The 16,752-nt window shown below is 44.4% G+C and overlaps 1 protein-coding gene across 1 annotated transcript in view; it reads right to left on the bottom strand.

The window, feature by feature from the left end:
- The window catches only part of MAML2 (mastermind like transcriptional coactivator 2), a 404,047-nt gene extending 391,210 nt beyond the window's left edge, over positions 1-12,837 (bottom strand). The window contains exon 1 of the mRNA XM_081545396.1: positions 10,960-12,837. Coding sequence (XP_081401522.1) covers positions 10,960-11,481 — 522 coding nt within the window. The 5' untranslated portion in view covers positions 11,482-12,837. The remainder of the gene's footprint in view (positions 1-10,959) is intronic.
- Between the last annotated feature and the right edge of the window lie 3,915 nt (positions 12,838-16,752).

The following is a 16,752-nucleotide window of genomic DNA, read 5'->3' as shown; positions in this document are numbered from 1 at the left end:
GTACATATTTAACATATACAACTCAATGAGTTGGGGATAAGTAAACACCCAGGAAACAATCATCACCATCAAGGTCAAAAACACATCCATCACTTTCCAAAGTCTTCTCCTGTCCTCTATTTTTATTTACTTATTTGTTTGTTTATGGTAAGAACACTTAAGACTTACCCTTAACAAATTTTAAATCCTGAAGGGCTTTTTAAAGCCCATCATCAGAAGTAGCCCGATGTCATTTTCTGTCACATACTCTTGGTTAAAACAAGTCACAAGGCTATTCAAGGTTCACGGGAAGAAAGAGCACCCACTTCCGAATGGAAGGAGAGTTAAAGTCACATCACAAAGGGGCATATGGCGTGGAAGGAATCAAGTGATCACTTGAAAAACAACTCACCATAAGCTCTGAACTCTGTGCTCCTTCTACTACCAAAGTGAAGTGAAAGTCATTCAGTCCTATCTGACTCTTTGTGACCCCATGGACTATAGAGCCTATGGAATTCTCCAGGCCAGAATACTGCAGTGGATAGCCTTTCCCTTCTTCAGGGGATCTTCCCAACCCAGGGATCCAACCCAGGTCTCCCACATTGCAGGCAGATTCTTTACCAGCTGAGCCACCAGGGAAGCCCAAGAATACTAGAGTGGGTATCCGATCCCTTCTCCAGAGGATCTTCCCGACCCAGGAATCGAACCAGGGTCTCCTACATTGCAAACCTTGAATATAAATCCCACACTACCCTTCAGTGTTCTTTTTATAGATTTATGAATGGGACTACTTCTTATAACCTGGAATAGATGTCAGAAAACTTCTAGCTCTATCGATCTCTACTGCTACTGGAACCTGGAGTGTTTGCTTTTAAATGGGTCTTAATTTTTTCACTTGTGAGAAAAGGGTTTGATCCGTTCTCTCTCAAAGGGCTTATGAGACTGTATACGTTGATAGAATAGTGTCTATTTTTAGATCAATATGAACTAGCCCTCTTGGAGGAGGGGCAAGATGGAGATGAGAGAAGGTTAGAAATGAGATGCTTCTATTTTGCCACATACTCCTTCTTTCATTGCTGTAGGTTTGGAATTGGGGGTGGGGGCTGGTAGTGAGCAAAGAAATGTCCTTCCCATGGGTGGTTGAAATCTTCCACGATCTGGATGCTGTTCTGATCATTTCCATTTATTATATTCCAAGATGGCGTGGGTCCTCCCGCATTATACCAAGAATAAGAGTATAAGTTCTCACTCTAAGCACGTCTAGACCAGGTTAGACAAAACATTTCCCATACAACACACACACACAGCAGTGAAGCCGCCAGTGGAGGCAAGAAGGCTCTTGAGCTGGTCTCTTCCTGAGGGAGCTGGGAGCGTTCTCTGAAAGACATTGTTGCCTAGTCTTTGGAAGATCAGGTTCCCAAGGAGAACACTAATGTTTAATTTAGCACAAAGACAGCTCAGAATCTCTCTCTGGGGGACTGAGCCTGCAAAAAGACTCACATGCAAAGAATCTAAGTGAGGAAAGGAAGCTCTTGTCGGTGCAATGGCTACAGGACTTGGTTGCAATGCTCCTAAACGAGCTCTTCTGCCTGGCGTTTCTGTCGGGAGGACCGCTGCTCTTTCTTGTTTACCCTTGTGTCTGTACTTTGCTCTTTTTCAACACCTCTGTGAAACAACCAAAGAGGATAATACCAGCGGCACATGGGTTTTGCTGTCTGAAATTACACGGTGCAGTGTGGCAATCGAACGTGCAAGCCTTAGCCGGTTTAGCAGGTATGGGCCTACTTAGGTGAACAACAATGAAAAATTAGCTTCTCAGCTGCTCAGCCAGAGAATGTTTTTATTTTTACATAATTTAGACTCCAGAGACCTCCAGAAATGAGCAGTGTACACTGAAGTATGGCAATCGTCATTCCTAAGACACAGTACAGTACACACTGTATTCAATTAAGCCACTTCTTTGCACCCCGGTTACCATGACTCTAAGAGATTACACTATGTATCCAACAAACCCCTGGTAAGTTATTAGCAGCTGAAGCAAACTTTGGCCTTAAGTAAATTTTCTGGGGAAAAAAAAAAAGAAAAGACATGTAATTAACTTTCTGTTCAAATCCTTCAGAGCTACCTGAAAAGAAGCCTGTTGTGCAGTGAGGAATTCAAGATGCTGGGCTTCATGTGGGTGAGAGTTATTAGAGTGCTGGAAAACTCAACCACATTTCTGACAAAAGAGAACTTTTACAACGACAATGTTAATGATTCCACACTAGCATTGGAACCAGCTGTGACTCAGGAAGCAAGAACACTGTTAAAAACAAGTATCAAGCACAACAAACCCAACACGAGTTTGACTCTACGTTTCCACAGAATATTATCCTTCAAGAGGAGGAGGAGGGTCTGAGTTTAAATGATGGGGAATAAAGAGACTAAAAGAAAAGTTTTAACTCGAGTCTGTGCTCTGAGTTAGAACCAGCAAATCTGTCTTTATTCAAACGTCATCCACCAAGAACAAGACTATTCTCATTCTAATCCTGTCACTTCTTCATAGAAACACTGTGCTTTTGATTAAGAATCATCCTCACAGAAACTTGCTTTGAAACCTTGGCAACATTTTCCTCGTGTTTCTTATGGAAAGTCACACTTGAGGAGGCACTGAGCAAAGAAGAGATTCCAAGCGAAGAACCACATCAAGGCTTGAAATTTTCAGCATGCTCCAGGTCGGGGTTGGGAAGAGGGCAAATTTGCGTCGCCTGTTTGTGTGCGGTTGCAGTGAGAGAACCGATTCCCTAGCAACTTGAGACAGGAACCTGGCTTTCAAAAGCGCACATTTAAATCTCCCCAGCAGGGAACTGCTACCTCTTTGTGACTCTGTGACCAGATTCCCTTAAGAATTATTCATCAGTCTGAATGAATAATTCAGTTAAATTGGTAAATTTGGACTCTTCCATTCTAATCATTCCAAATTCTCAACAGATAGTCTCAATTTCTCATTGACTCACACAACCCACCCACCACACTCCCTGGGCAACTGAATGGAGACCGAGCCTTTATTCTTGAAGAGGCAAGGAGTCAACCTCTGACTCTAGTCAAGTTCTAGATGAGGAGTCCTGGAGTCCCAGGAGTGGAAGAGATATTAATTGATCTTGTTCACCCATTTCAGAGAAATGTAAACCCATCCCAGACAGCATCTCCATAGTAAACTCCTTAAGGAAACTGGATAATGTGGTATACTTCACTATCCTTTTAAAATAAATAAAAAGAGAAAAGCCATATCCTTCCACAAAATATCCCTGGCATCCTTTTGAAGGCAGAATCCTGAGTGGGGAAAATCGTGACTGTGAATTGCGTATGTCACTTCTCACGTTAATAAGAACAACAGTTAAAAGTTACTGAGCCTCCTCTAGGTGGTAGGAAGGTACCTCACTCACTCACCAACCGTATGTAGTTAGTTCTATGACTATCATTCCATTTTACAGGTGAGAAAGCTGAGACTGGAGAGTTTAATTAACCAAGAAGTGGTGAGCCATTAAGGGAAGAGCTGTGATTTGAAACCGGGTAGTCTCACCACGACCCCAGATTCTTACTTATCTTGCCTCCGTCAGCTGATGTTAAAACATCCCCTCCCATTTCAGACTGTAAATTCTAAAAAGAAAAAGGCTATATCAAATTGCTCATCGTGGATACATTCATTGTCTTGGTATAGAATAAATTATTAATTGAATTAATGGATAAGTTCCCCAAACTCTAAAGAGCACCCATGTTCACAATCATGATAAGAAATTTCAGGATTGCTAAAACCATCAAGACCCACGGGGACCACAGTGCATGTCAAATCCTGTTATAGCCATTCCTTTGACCCTACTCTCTAGCTTTATTCAAGCCTCACTGAGAACTCGTAAACTTCTCTCTACATCCTCTTTCCAAGGCAACAGAACAGCTTTCATTCATTTCATTTCATATGCGTAGGAAAAGGCCAGAGCTGAGTGGTGGAGAGAGAGCCCACAGGAGCTGTGCTTAGTATCTCATTAGTATCTCAGCATCCTGCCCCGAATCAAGGCGGGAAGGAGTTGCTAGTTCTTCCCCTCAGCCATCCACTCCATGCGGAGCCTTCCCTGTGCTCTGTGAACATGGACCAGATAGGGGAAACTGCTATTGACCAACCTCAGGGCAAGTAAAATATCTGTAACACACCGGCAATTAAAAAGCAAGGAAGAAAGCCAGTGCATCTCAAAGACCATCTGGACTCACAGCTTCTTATAAATTTCTGCGCACGATTTTTTGTTTGTTTGTTTTAATGAAAAGACCTTTTCCAAGTTAGTAAACTCATTTGTTGGAAAGGTCAGTTTACACATCCAGAGAACCCACGGGGGCAATCCTGATTTGTGCTGGAAGGCCTAGCCAGCTTAAGAAGAGAGGTGTAGCTGGTTCTGCTTCTTTTAGCTTCTCTTCTGCGTCTAGCAACTGTGTGTTTAAAACCATCTCCTTTCAATGCCAAAGGCCATGTCACGCTGTATATAACTCACGGTGAATGGGAGAAGTGTGTAAATAGGAAGGCATTAAGCAGCTCAAGGGACTTGAAGATAGGTAATAGAGAACACTTAGGCAGTGCGCGATGAGAAGAGGCTGCTGGAGGGGAAATGTAATACTTGTCTTCAAGTATATGAAGGATTGTTATTGCTTCAGAGACACTGACTCCTCTAAGACTTCCTTGCCAGACCATTTCCCAGGGCCTCTGATACACTCTTCTCTAGTGGCTCAGATGGTAAAGAATCTGCCTGCAATGCAGGAGACCCGGGTTTGATCTCTGGGTCGGGAAGATCCCCTGGAGAAGGGTATGGCAACCCACTCCAGTATCCTTGCCTGGAGAATCCCATGGACAGAGGAGCCCGGTGAGCTCTAGTCCATGGGGTCACAAAGAGTTGGATGCAATGGAGTGACTTTCACTTCACTGATACACTCTTGCTGGAGCTCGAGAGCCTCCGGGGAGGGGGCGGAAATCAACCGCACATGGGCCCCTCACCGCTCACACCCAACCACAGGGTCAGCCAGGCATCACTCTCTGTCCCCAAACACCCAAGGTTTGCCAGATCTGCACTCACTGGCCCCAGCGCTCACTCCCACCTTCTCTCTTGCTCTTCCCAGGCCTGTTGGGAACCTACATTGTCCACACAGCACTGCCTGACCTGGGTTTGACTCTCGCTGCTTCTGGACCACTAACAGCTCTCTTGTTTTCAGTACCTGCTATGTGTCAGGCACTACATTAACTACAGAGGATTAGCTTTCTTTTACAGATGAAGATTTCCCAGGTGGCGCAGTAGTGAAAAATCCACCTGCCAGTGCAGAAGTAGGCTAGAGATGTGGGTTCGATTCCTGGGTCAGGGAGATCCCTTGGAGGAGGGAATGGCAACCCGCACCAGTATTCTTTCCTGGAGAATCCCACGGACAGAGGAGCCTGGTGGGCAACAGTCCATGGGGTTCCAAAGAGTCAGACATGACTTAGTGACTTAACAGCAACAACAAAAATCCAAAACAGCAATATCACAGAGGGCCACTTTTAAGGAAAGAAACATCTTTGTCTATCCTTGAACAGAGCACCTCCAAAGACAATAGTGTGGTGTTAAGATCATGTCTGCTTGTATTAATGCCTATAGTTCCAACCAAGCAAGATTTTATACTTGAGACAGATTATAACAACTATCCAATCTGGGTTGCTACTGAGCAACAGATGAAGATACTCGTGCCGCAAAAGAAGAAAATTATTTCCCCAAGCTCACACAGGTAGTAGATGTGAAGTAGGGATCACACAAGATCCAACTAGAAAATCTATGCATGAAATTCTTCTACTTATCAGATCTCTAAGCCTCAGTTTCCTTATTTGTAAACTAGTCAAATGTTGCTTACTCACCTCTCTCTTTTTTTTGAGTATTACATAAATATACAATAACAGTGTCTGGATATTCTAGGGCTCAATAAATATTTATTCCTCTCTCTCTGAATTTCTTTATCAGTTTTGGTCCATTCTACCTAGTTAAGCATTTCACTGTTACTGTGTAAACATGGTCTTTCTTGATTTGCCAACTAGCCTGTAAGCAAGAAGGGGCCAGGTCTTTATCTGTATTTCTCTATGCTCCCACAGAACCTGTTAGAGTGTGAAGGAAATCATCATGAAAATGCAGAAGAAAGAATTTAGAATTGTTTTCCTTAAACATGATCCTACCTATGAATGTATAAAAGAGACACGATTAAAGCACAAGGAAGTAGTCGACTCTACTGGGAATGGTTTAGCTGTCGTGCATAGCAGGACTGGATGGCTTTTTTTTTTTTTTTTCAAATTTCCTTAATAAGCTTTTGGAGATTAAATAGGAGTGCTAAACACTCACAACAACAACAACAATGAAAACAAAAACAGCTACTCAAGCTACTTCATTTGAAAACCCATGTTTGCCTTGTAACTTAACAAAAGGTTTACCGGCATAGGGGAGTCATACAGCATCAAACTTTAAGGTTTAGAAAAACTTGATAAACATCACCTAGCAATGACATTATTTCAAAGAAAACAGAGGCCTTCTATAAACAAACATTGACCTAAACAAGCAAGACAAAATTACATTACTCTGCTGGCAAAACAAGCTTTCTATCCATTTTTGATAAAGGATTGTACCAACTTCTCTCTCCACTTGAACTCTTTTGCCTTTGTGAGATCTTATATTTACTGGAAAGAAGTCATAGGAAGGTCCTGGATAAATAAGAACTCTCTCTTTATTACTTTGTTCTGAAAAACAGAACAAAAATAGGTCAGTTCTTAAGGAAATGATGGCTGCATATATAAATAATGTAAACACTCCTATCACTGTCCCAGGGAGGATATTCATCACGTGGACAGCTACAGACTCCCAGAGCTGGCCGATGAAGTGTTTCTATTCTCAGCCCCCCTCCCACGCACAGCCCTCCAATTCTGAATTGTCAATTGGAAACTTGATTATTATCAGTTAAAAATAACTGGGGAACTCTGGCAATGATTTAACTTGTTTGACTTTCTTAAGCTAACAATTAACATTTTAGACTATTGTTGACAAAATATTTAACTTTCCCCTGCCATGTGTGCAAACGACTTTTCTAATATTCCTGACACCCTCTGACAGACACACCTTTCTGCTTAGGTCCTTAGGTCCGTGCAGGTGCCGTAAAAGACCCTGAACACTTTCACACCATTGCACATTTTAACTAGGATTTCCTGGGACCTCTGAGAACGTTTAAGTACGCTGATATCTCAGTTTTATCTTGACAGCACTGAATTTGAAATATAATCCCTCTATTTACAATAAAAGCTATTTCACTATTTAAAACAGACAAGTGAAAGCTTAAGCACACTTTTAATCCCTGGAAAAACTGGTATTATGATTCCTTGTTTAGTATTTATTATTAGTAATACGAGTAATAATGCCTTGCATTTCTGCAGTGCTTAATTTTTTCCAAAGACTATCCAAAAACACACATTCATTTGTTTTCTCAACAAGCCAGGGCAGCATTATTGTTCTGTCTTGCAGATGACTGCTAAGTAACTTGGCCTAGGTCACCCAGCTGGTTAGTGATCAAGCAGGCCCAGAACCGAGGATGCAGACTCCTTGTCTGATCTGTTTTCTTTCCTCCACACTATGTTAGGGAGAAGATAATCTCTGAAGCCAAAGATGACTTGGAACCACTTATCTGTCTATCCTAGCAACACAGTCTAAGCGACAACAACAACAACAAAAAAGAGCCTGTCTCAGGCGAAAGGGAAAGATTAATAATGCACCACGGAAGCTCTAAACCTTTCTGTTCCATGGACCAGCAATTATTCAGTTTCACAGTTCATTCAAAGATTCAAACATACTTCACCAGGAAGTGATTTAGTGCCGAAAGCCTGCTCCAAGTGGTCAGAAAGGCAGATCTGCTTAAACCCTTACAATCCAGGCCCTCCGAAAGGCCCTGCTCCTGCCGTCTCTGCAGTAAAGGGGCTTCCTCTGAACTTGTACTTGAGCTAAATGAAGAAATTGGCTGAGTAAGGGCTGCAGAATTAGGCTATGTGGACAGAATTAGAACCGGCTTGGAGGTTATTCTGACATTGTTCGGGAAACTTAGGCTATTGAAAACCTCAGACATTGTACATATCTTGCAGTATCACACCCCTCAAAGTCAACAACAACCCAAAGAACAGAGGTTCTCTTTCCACTCTCACTGAAATATTACTGACTATATACAAGGCATTGTACTAGCAGGTATGCAGGAGACAGACCTTTCGTCTGAGGGCACTGTGCATATTCGATTTTGGATGATCAATATTTTCTCCCTTTCTTCAAAGGACATTTATGGCCACTTAGGGCATACGAACAAACTATTAAAGGGATACCTTCCACACACCCAGACAGAAATAAATCTGGTTATGGACAGAGTAGCAAGAAAGAATTCTGACACCCATTCTGTGCAAAGGCCTCTTTAAATGGATGGTGTTTCTGAAAAGAAGAGGAGCCCGAGTGAAGTGAGACCAGCAGATTTAACCGGCTTAGTGAATCACTCCCAAACGCCCAGGCCTCCCCTTTGGACACAATGTTATCAGGTTAATACAGTACTTGCATCACCATCTCTGAGTACTATGCTGAGTAACAAAGTGCCAAATTTAGAAGCTAAAATGGAGAAGGGAATTTCCAATAACAAAAAGTGGGGTGGTGGATCACCTCTTGCCATGGCACAGGTCTGCAGTGAAAAGCCACCATCAGAAATACGCTGGTCTTTTCACTCCTTACATGCACAGCACATCTCATCAATCCTCACGGCGCTTGGGGAGGGAGCCTCTCTAAGGGGGTGTTTCAGGAGATGACTGGTAGTGAGGAGAGAGAAAGTGGATTCCCCTTTAGAGAAGGAGTGACTGAGCAAGCCACCTCTGGCTTCTATAGCACTAAGCCTCTGTCTGGAGAGGCCAGACACCTCCCGGCACAGATGCTGCTGTCATAAAGTTACAGTCACCACTGAAGGAGGTTTCATTTCGCATCCCCAAAACCCCAAGAGAAAGAGGCAGCCTCCTCTTCCTTCCAAGTGGGAGGAGAGCAAAAAACCTGAAAGAACAAGGCCATAAGCAGACACCTTCCTTGCAGCCGCTGGGATGTGAAGGCCACATCCAGTCTTGGCACCCAGGACAGAGATCTGTCTTCTCTGGGGCTGGGCGCCTAGTTCCCTGTATCACCCCCAGAAACACTTACCAGGAGACTGTGAAGCATACAAGGCTGTATTATTGGGAGACTTGCAGACAGATTATAAATTTACTGAGCACAATCAAGGCATTTAGATGCTTTTGGCCGCAAATGCCAGTGACACACACACATATAAACCTCATTCTTCTTTCCATTCGAGTGATTCTTTACCCACTCTCCCCACCCCCAGCATCTTTCTTTCATGAAACAAACTCCCATTGCTGTCCTAGGGAATTCCAGAGAGAGGTGAGAATACAGCAGGTGGCAAGGAATGGAAATTAGGCCTGGAAGCATGAAATAACCCCACAGGCTAACTGTATCCAAGGATAAAACAACAAACATTGAGCAGTTTAACTGTTAGCTGTTATCTCTCATCTGGAATTGGCACCAGGAAGTTGCAGTTCTAGGCATCCCAGGCAAAATGTGTGTGTGGTGGAACAGAACAGAACTAATTCAGCCCCCAGACTTTCTAGAAACTTCACCTCCAGAGACCCAGGCCAGGGATAAGCAGGAGCCACAGAGAAGCATCCAGGGCCCTGGCTAGAGGATGCTCTCTCCCCAGAGATCCTTCTCAAGCTCCCTCCAAGAAAGAGTTCGATCCAGTGCCTTTCTCTCCGTTGGGCTTTTTGAGGACATTTCAGCTTGGATGGCCATTTCCTGTTGCTGACTTTCATTAGGGCTGGCTTGGGCACATGGGAGCTGTTCTGCGAGTGGACACAGGACTTCCGAAGCCCCAAGGAACTCAGAAAGGGAGGAAGCTTGCGGGGTCACAGGGCCGCGGGGCTCCACCTTCTACCCAGAGGCCATGGCCCCGCAGCTTTGGGGGTAAAGCCCGCACAGGCCAGGCGATCACCTGACCAGGACTGGCACCAGAAACCAATGAGTCAAGGGCTACTCCCTCTGGGATGGGGTGTGTCTGCACCTCTGAGGAAGAACTTCTAGCCAGAAACCTAATCACAACTCTCAGGTTGGGTACTCTGTCGCCAGGAGTGGCAGACGACAAGGCACTTTCTAGGACGACAAACTGGAAACAGCCCCTTCGCGCCTGCACACTTTAGTGAAGGCTGTAAGTCAGCACTCTCTGATTGCAATGCCTGAGGAAAGAAGCTAGGTGCGGACGGTGGGGGAGTCTAAGAAACCAGGGAGCAGGCCTCTCAGAAACATTCCCTCACCCGTCTTGGGGAGAATTCCCCACGTTTTTGAGGGAGGGGGCGCTCAGGGAACTTGCTCTGTTAGGGATGACCACTTGTGTTCTCTTGACCCAAGGAGAAGGGGCCACTTCAAAGAGGGAAAGGGAAATGGGACAAGAAGGGAAAGGCTTGGCTAAAGGTCAGCTGGACTGGCTGCTAAACAAACGCTTTCAGGCTAAGCATGGCTTGTTGGGCCTAATCAGCCCTGGCCTGCCAAAGTGAGAGGCTCCTTGAGGCAAGGCCTTCTTCAGTGGCTCAGATCTTGCCGCTTGGAGCCAACTCTTCTTCAGTCTGCAAACCCCAGAGAAAACTCTGGAAAACTCAACTTTCTTACCCCTCAAGAAATACTCTACTGGTGGAGGAAAACCAAGGCATAAGCAACAGCAGAACTCGACGAGGAAGGGTTTAACAACATGGCACCAACAGGACGCCCAGCGGCCTTTGGGGTCGTCAGGTGGCACCTTAGCCCTCCGCTCTATCTTCCACTTTGCATGAGGCCGAGGCCAGCGCCCTGACCGAAGGCCACAAGCCCATAGCCGGAATGAGGAGAAAACCAGGTGTCTTACCGCAATGAGGGCCGAGTTCCTCTGGTCCCCTGGGGTGGAGGCTGGCGGCTGTGGCTGCTGCTCGCCGTCGATCCCACCACTGCCACCATTGCTGCTACTGCTCCGCAGGTGCTGCTGGTGGTGATGATGATAGTCTGGCGGGGGCGGCGGGGCCGCGGGCGCTGCCGTCTGCGAGGCCGTCGGAGGGGCAGCGGGCGCCGGCGGAGGGGCTGTCGCGGTGGCAGCGGCGGAGGCAGTGGCCTTGGTGTGCTTGCCGGCCTTCCTGGCCCCCTGGCCGTGCTGGACGAGGCTCAGGAGCTGCAAGGTACTCTCTCTTTCCCGGTCCGAGCTCTCGGCCCTACCCCGTTCGTAGCGTCCTTCACAGCTCAGGTGGTGCTGGCGGCAGACGGCGATGCGAGCTCGAAGGCGCTCCACGATGGCACTGTGGACTCTCGGGGTGACCGAGCCCCCTCCAAGGAGCCCCGCCCCGGGGCCCCCCCCTAGCCCTCCCGTGGGGGCCTGCGGGGGCGCTGTGTCCCCCATCTTACTGGACACAATGATTGCTGCCCGTGGGATGGTGAGGTGGTGGGAGGCTCTGCCTGGTTAGCACAGGCAAATCTGCTTTTGACAATGTGCGCTCAGTGTTCAGGACCACATGAATAGAGGTCTTCAGAGGCTGGGGGAGGTGGTGGGGGGCGTAGCAGAGAAGGTATGGGGGAGGGGAGCAAGTAAAAAGAGGGTGAGGAGAAAGAATAGAAGCCAATGGCAGAGGATAAGTTGGAAACAAACCCTGATCAACTTGCTCTAATTGTATTTGACAGCTCTGGAGAAGTTGGAGAGAGTTAGTGGGGATTCCCCCCACCCCCCCCCCAACACACCAAGCTGACAAGAGCCACTAGTACTTTGTAAACACGATCTGGGGGTTAGAGCAAGAATTCAGGGATTGTCAAGCAAGAGACAGGAACAGACAGCAAAGGGAATTGTGAGAGGTATTAATAGAGACCTGGAACCCCCCACACCTAGCTGTTTCCGAAGATTCTTTTATGGGGATGTTTCTGCATAGAAACCCATATCTTCCATGGTCTCTGTAACCCAAGGCCTTTACTTTTCCTCAATTTTTTTTTAAAGTGCTGTTTCAGAAGCTTTTTGAAGTCAATGTTCAAAACGTACAAAAATCAAACAGAGACTGTCTTTTGGCTTTTAATTTTTCCTCCCTTTCCCTTTGCTCCGGTGTTTTCTCCTCTTGGGGGGGGGGGGGTGCCTGTAGGATGTGGTCTTCTCCCCAAAGAGGGAGACAGCTTTTCAATTGTTAATGTCAGTAATTGGACTTCTGGACCATGCTTTTTTCTTCAGCTAATCCAATCACCGGTAAAATCCTCATTCCCACCAAGGTTTCCCAGCCTTAAATGAAAGCAGTCTGAAGTCACTAGCCACTGAGAGCGAGATCCTTCAACACATTTTTTTTTTTCTTTCCCGCTTACGTTTCTAGTCCTCACCCCCGGCTCGATTCTAATACAGTATCAAGAGAGACAAACTCTTCCGAGAGTAATTTACAAACGATGGTCAAACTTACAAACTTCCAGCAAATTGCACCGAGTCATGTCCAGCCACTTTTCTGTCCACTTTTGTACATTCCATCCCCGGCCAGTGGATCTGAGGGTCTGGACTCGCAATAAGCAATGTGGTTCTATCTCTTGGATTGCTCCGCTTTTAGAGATGGAAAAGAAAGTAGCCGGTCTTTTCCTTTCTGTTTTTCCCGTCTGTTGTTCGCCGCTGGGCTGACACTGGCTCCGCTGCCCGGAGTCACGGCGATACACAGGCTTTCATTGTGCTCCGATAGGAGAGAGAGAGAAAGAGAGAGAGTGAGACAGAGGGAGAAAGAGAGAGCCAGCGAGCTGCAGGGGGGTGGGGGGCGGAGGGCGGGGGAGCGCTGCCCGAGGCTCCCTGGTGGAAGGCGGGTGCCACTGCACGGGCGAGCGAGGCGGCCGGCGCGGGGAAAGGGGAACGCAGAGGGCCTCCCAGCGGCAAGAAGTGGAGGATCCCGAAGCCTGCGCATCTCGGCGTCGGCGCGCGCAGCCCGCACTCCGGCTCGGCTCGGGCAGGAGGCGGGGACGTTGGGGAAATTCCCCAACCTCTACCCGACTACTTCACCAGCCCGAAATGGTGCAGAAACTCCCGGCCAGGGGATGTATTTTCCCTGCCAGACCTCGGTTACGCTCCCCGCCTCCATCCCCCAGGGATATCACTTTCATTTTTCAGTATGTTGTCAATGACACCCCTGGGCACTCTAGCGAGAGCTGGTTGAACACAGAGGATATGTTCCTGGGTGTCACAGGGAGGCGGAGGGTGTGTGCGTCTTGGGTGAAGCGGAGGAGTGGGTGCAGAGGAGAGGAAATCACATCGTCAGCTCCTAAAGGGCAGGCGAGTGTCTACCTGCTTGCCTGTTTTTTCTGTCTCTGGTTAAGTCAATCTGGGTAATCACAAGCAAATCAGTAAGAATAACTAAAATATTCTACCACGATGAAATTACAAGTATCAGTTCTCAGGAAAAAAAAAGATTTCTCTGAAAATACAAGATTCCCTATGACAAACCTAATGCAAGATCTGGGGCCTTCACAGTAGTCCGTTTACATATATACTGAGGAAAATCATTATGCAGCAGTCCAGTTTCAAGAAGTTCACTAACACAAAACAAACAGATCTCTGACACAGGCTGTTGTCTCCTCAGCTTCAGATAATCCTACCTTTAAGCTCTCAAAATGTATGTTGGATTCTGCTGATTACCAATTATGGAGGATAAACTAAAGTGAGCATAATATTGCTATAACAGGACCATATAGTCTGTTATGCTCATTTGGAAGTCATTTGGATTTGAGGTGTCGAGCAATGGGGCTTTGTTAATTTAAACCAACTCTGGCATCTCAGTTACAAGGTCCTGCTTCAAACTGAGCTGTGGATAGAAATGAATGGGTAAGATCAGTGCAAACATTTTAACACTGGATTTATCTACAGTTTTGTTCTCGATAGGTTGGCCTACATTAGTTCATTTTCACAAATTATAGAATGTTATTTTGGAATTTGGGACAAGTGCATTCTGATGGAATGTAACTTTTTTACTTTTCATTGGGGCATACTGCTGTCTGTCCCTTCCAAGGCTAAGTTCCTCACCACTCGTGGAGAAAGGCAGAAACATTGTTTTTAGGTATGCAAATCTGAAAGGACAACTCTCTCATGAGGTGTCATTAAAAAGTGGAGTTCTGATCATTTTAGACTTGGTTTTTAAAAACGTGTATTCATTAGACATTATCTTCTGTTACTATCAGCACTTTATATTCAGCAATCATACTTGATAAGAGAAAAACTTTAACATATAAACTTACTGTTCAGGCTACAGTACTGTAGTAGCATGGATTTTGATTAATAACACAGTTTTTGGTCAAAATTGCTATTTCTAAATGATACAAACTTTTATTTCTAAGCTATACAAGGACACACCGTAAAAACTTGTCCAGCAACAATTTAATAAAATTTCCTACTATATTCTAGTGATGTAGGACACTCCTTTACAGTGTCTTTAGTACACACTTACCCTTTACAGCCATTTAATTTCAAGCTGACATCATTATCATCCACATCCTCATTTCCATTCGTCATTACTATTTAGTCAGTCTCAGGCATAGTACTTTGCATGTATCCCCCTCAATCCACCAACGATCCTAAGGGAGAGGAATTATTAACTCCATTTATAAATGAGGAAACTGAGGCTCATTGAAAGTAAACTATTTAAACTAACTAGGAAGTAACAGATCAGGACTCGAACTCAAGCCTGATTTCAAACCTATCCTTTCTCAACCACTGGACTTGCTGCCTCAGTATCAAGGGTGAAAAAGAGTTACAGGGAAACCAGACTATACCCAGAATAGCTCAAGGGCTGCAATTACACCTCAATCAACATGCTGGAGTCTAAGCAAGTCCTATAATACGTCCAAGAAATGAGTAGTGAATAGAACTACTCATCTGAGTGTGAGAGCAGACAAGTGAGAAAATATGCTCAATTACATCCAGCTGCCAATAAAATAAACATTTTTTTCCTTGTCTTCCCCTTTTATGGAACTGTTCCCTCTTATATCCCTAAAGCTTCTATAACAGCCCTACGAATTTTCTTTAAAGCATTAGTTCCTTTTTATTTGCCCATCTGTCTTCCTCATCTTTACTGTTCACAGCTACCTAAGCATTTAATGCTATAGTGATAAATGTCAAGATCTCAAAAGTTCACAGATATGTGAGATTTGTAAGCTTACAAACTATTTTTTGTTATATAGAATCAACGATATCGATGATGATAAAATAATATAGTATGTCATAATACATACTAAGGTTAATTCTGATTTTTCAACATTCTGTTTTCTTCTAGACTACTTGCTTTTGGCCCCCTGATCCATGCTAATTCTCATTTCCTGACAGCCTGTCTCTTTGCAGTTCTTTTGGTGTAATCATGTACAAAAAAGTCTGTTGTACTCTCCAAACACCTACTGAAGAAGCTTGCTCGGCTGCAGTGACCTCAGACATCAGCAAAACTACTTATCAGCATTTCCTGATCAACAGTCAGAATACTGTTCTAACAAGAAAAACGTTTCAAGTCAACAGCATGACCTAGGAGCCGAGTCAGCTGCCATTAAAGTCCTTAAAATCATTAGTGCTTTCATTTTTATAAATGCAGTGAATGCTATTTATAAGAATAGATAAATGTTTTTAACTTTCAGTTGGTACGTTCACTCTTCAGTTGGTTCAAGCTTGTCTGTAGTGTCACATACGAGAAATGACGCTCCCAGGGTCTTCAGAGATACTTGAGAGATCATTCTATTGTTTTCCTTGGACTTCTTTTTTGACAAATCATTCATGATCTTCATCCTTCCCAATTGGCCATCACTTTTCCTCTAAACTCTGCCCTATATCTTTTTGGACACTGTATCTTCAACTTTCAACTGCAACTTCATATAGCTTAGGATTATTTCCATGTAACAGACAAATAAGAATAGAGATGTGTGATTAAAAATTTCTATTTCATACTTTTTAAAAAGGTATGCACTCTTCACATGAAAAGTCAGTATCAGTCTTCTTACAACTTTGTAAGTTCTTTCTACCTGTTTTGTTTGCAATCGTAATAGGGATAATATTGGAAAATTAATTGTAGAAAATATTAAATCTCTATGCAAGGACTTAATAAAAAGCAATTTTTAATGTAAATAATGAATACCATTCCATGAACCACATAATAGATGAAGTGAGGTTCAATTGACAGTTGAAGAAACGAGGATCTAAAATTCACAAGGAACTAGACCCTACTAGAGCAGCACCTTTAAGAATTAAAGATACAGAATAGCCAGGTCCACTTGTTCACTCTGAAACCATTTTACTTTATTATATTAGGGGAAAATTTAGAAGTGCCAAGGAATGCAGATGCCAAAATGTGACTTGAAACTATTTTTGGCAGAATTTGTCTGAGATCTTCTGACCCTAACAAATACTTATAGGGGAAGAGTAATGGATAAAAATAAATAAAACACATCTTACTCATTTACCTGTAGACAAAATTGGACAGGAAAAAGAAAGAACATTATGACCTATGCAAATACATATCGTGAAATTATTCCTGAATGTGAGGATTGGAAGACTTTGCAGGCCTGAAATATATTTGTAAGGGAAACTTTGGAAAAGGGAAAAAAGCATTCTTCTACTTGGAATGGGCAAGCTATAGTCTGATTGTGATGCCAGAGAATTTAGTTGAACGTAACACTGAGGCTTCTTCCATGA

The sequence above is a fragment of the Giraffa tippelskirchi genome, chromosome 11, assembly GCF_054371585.1.
Source record: "Giraffa tippelskirchi isolate mGirTip1 chromosome 11, T2T-mGirTip1v1.2.pri, whole genome shotgun sequence".
In the NCBI taxonomy this organism is placed as follows: Eukaryota; Metazoa; Chordata; class Mammalia; order Artiodactyla; family Giraffidae; genus Giraffa; species Giraffa tippelskirchi.
This window is presented reverse-complemented; position numbering and strand designations above follow the sequence as displayed.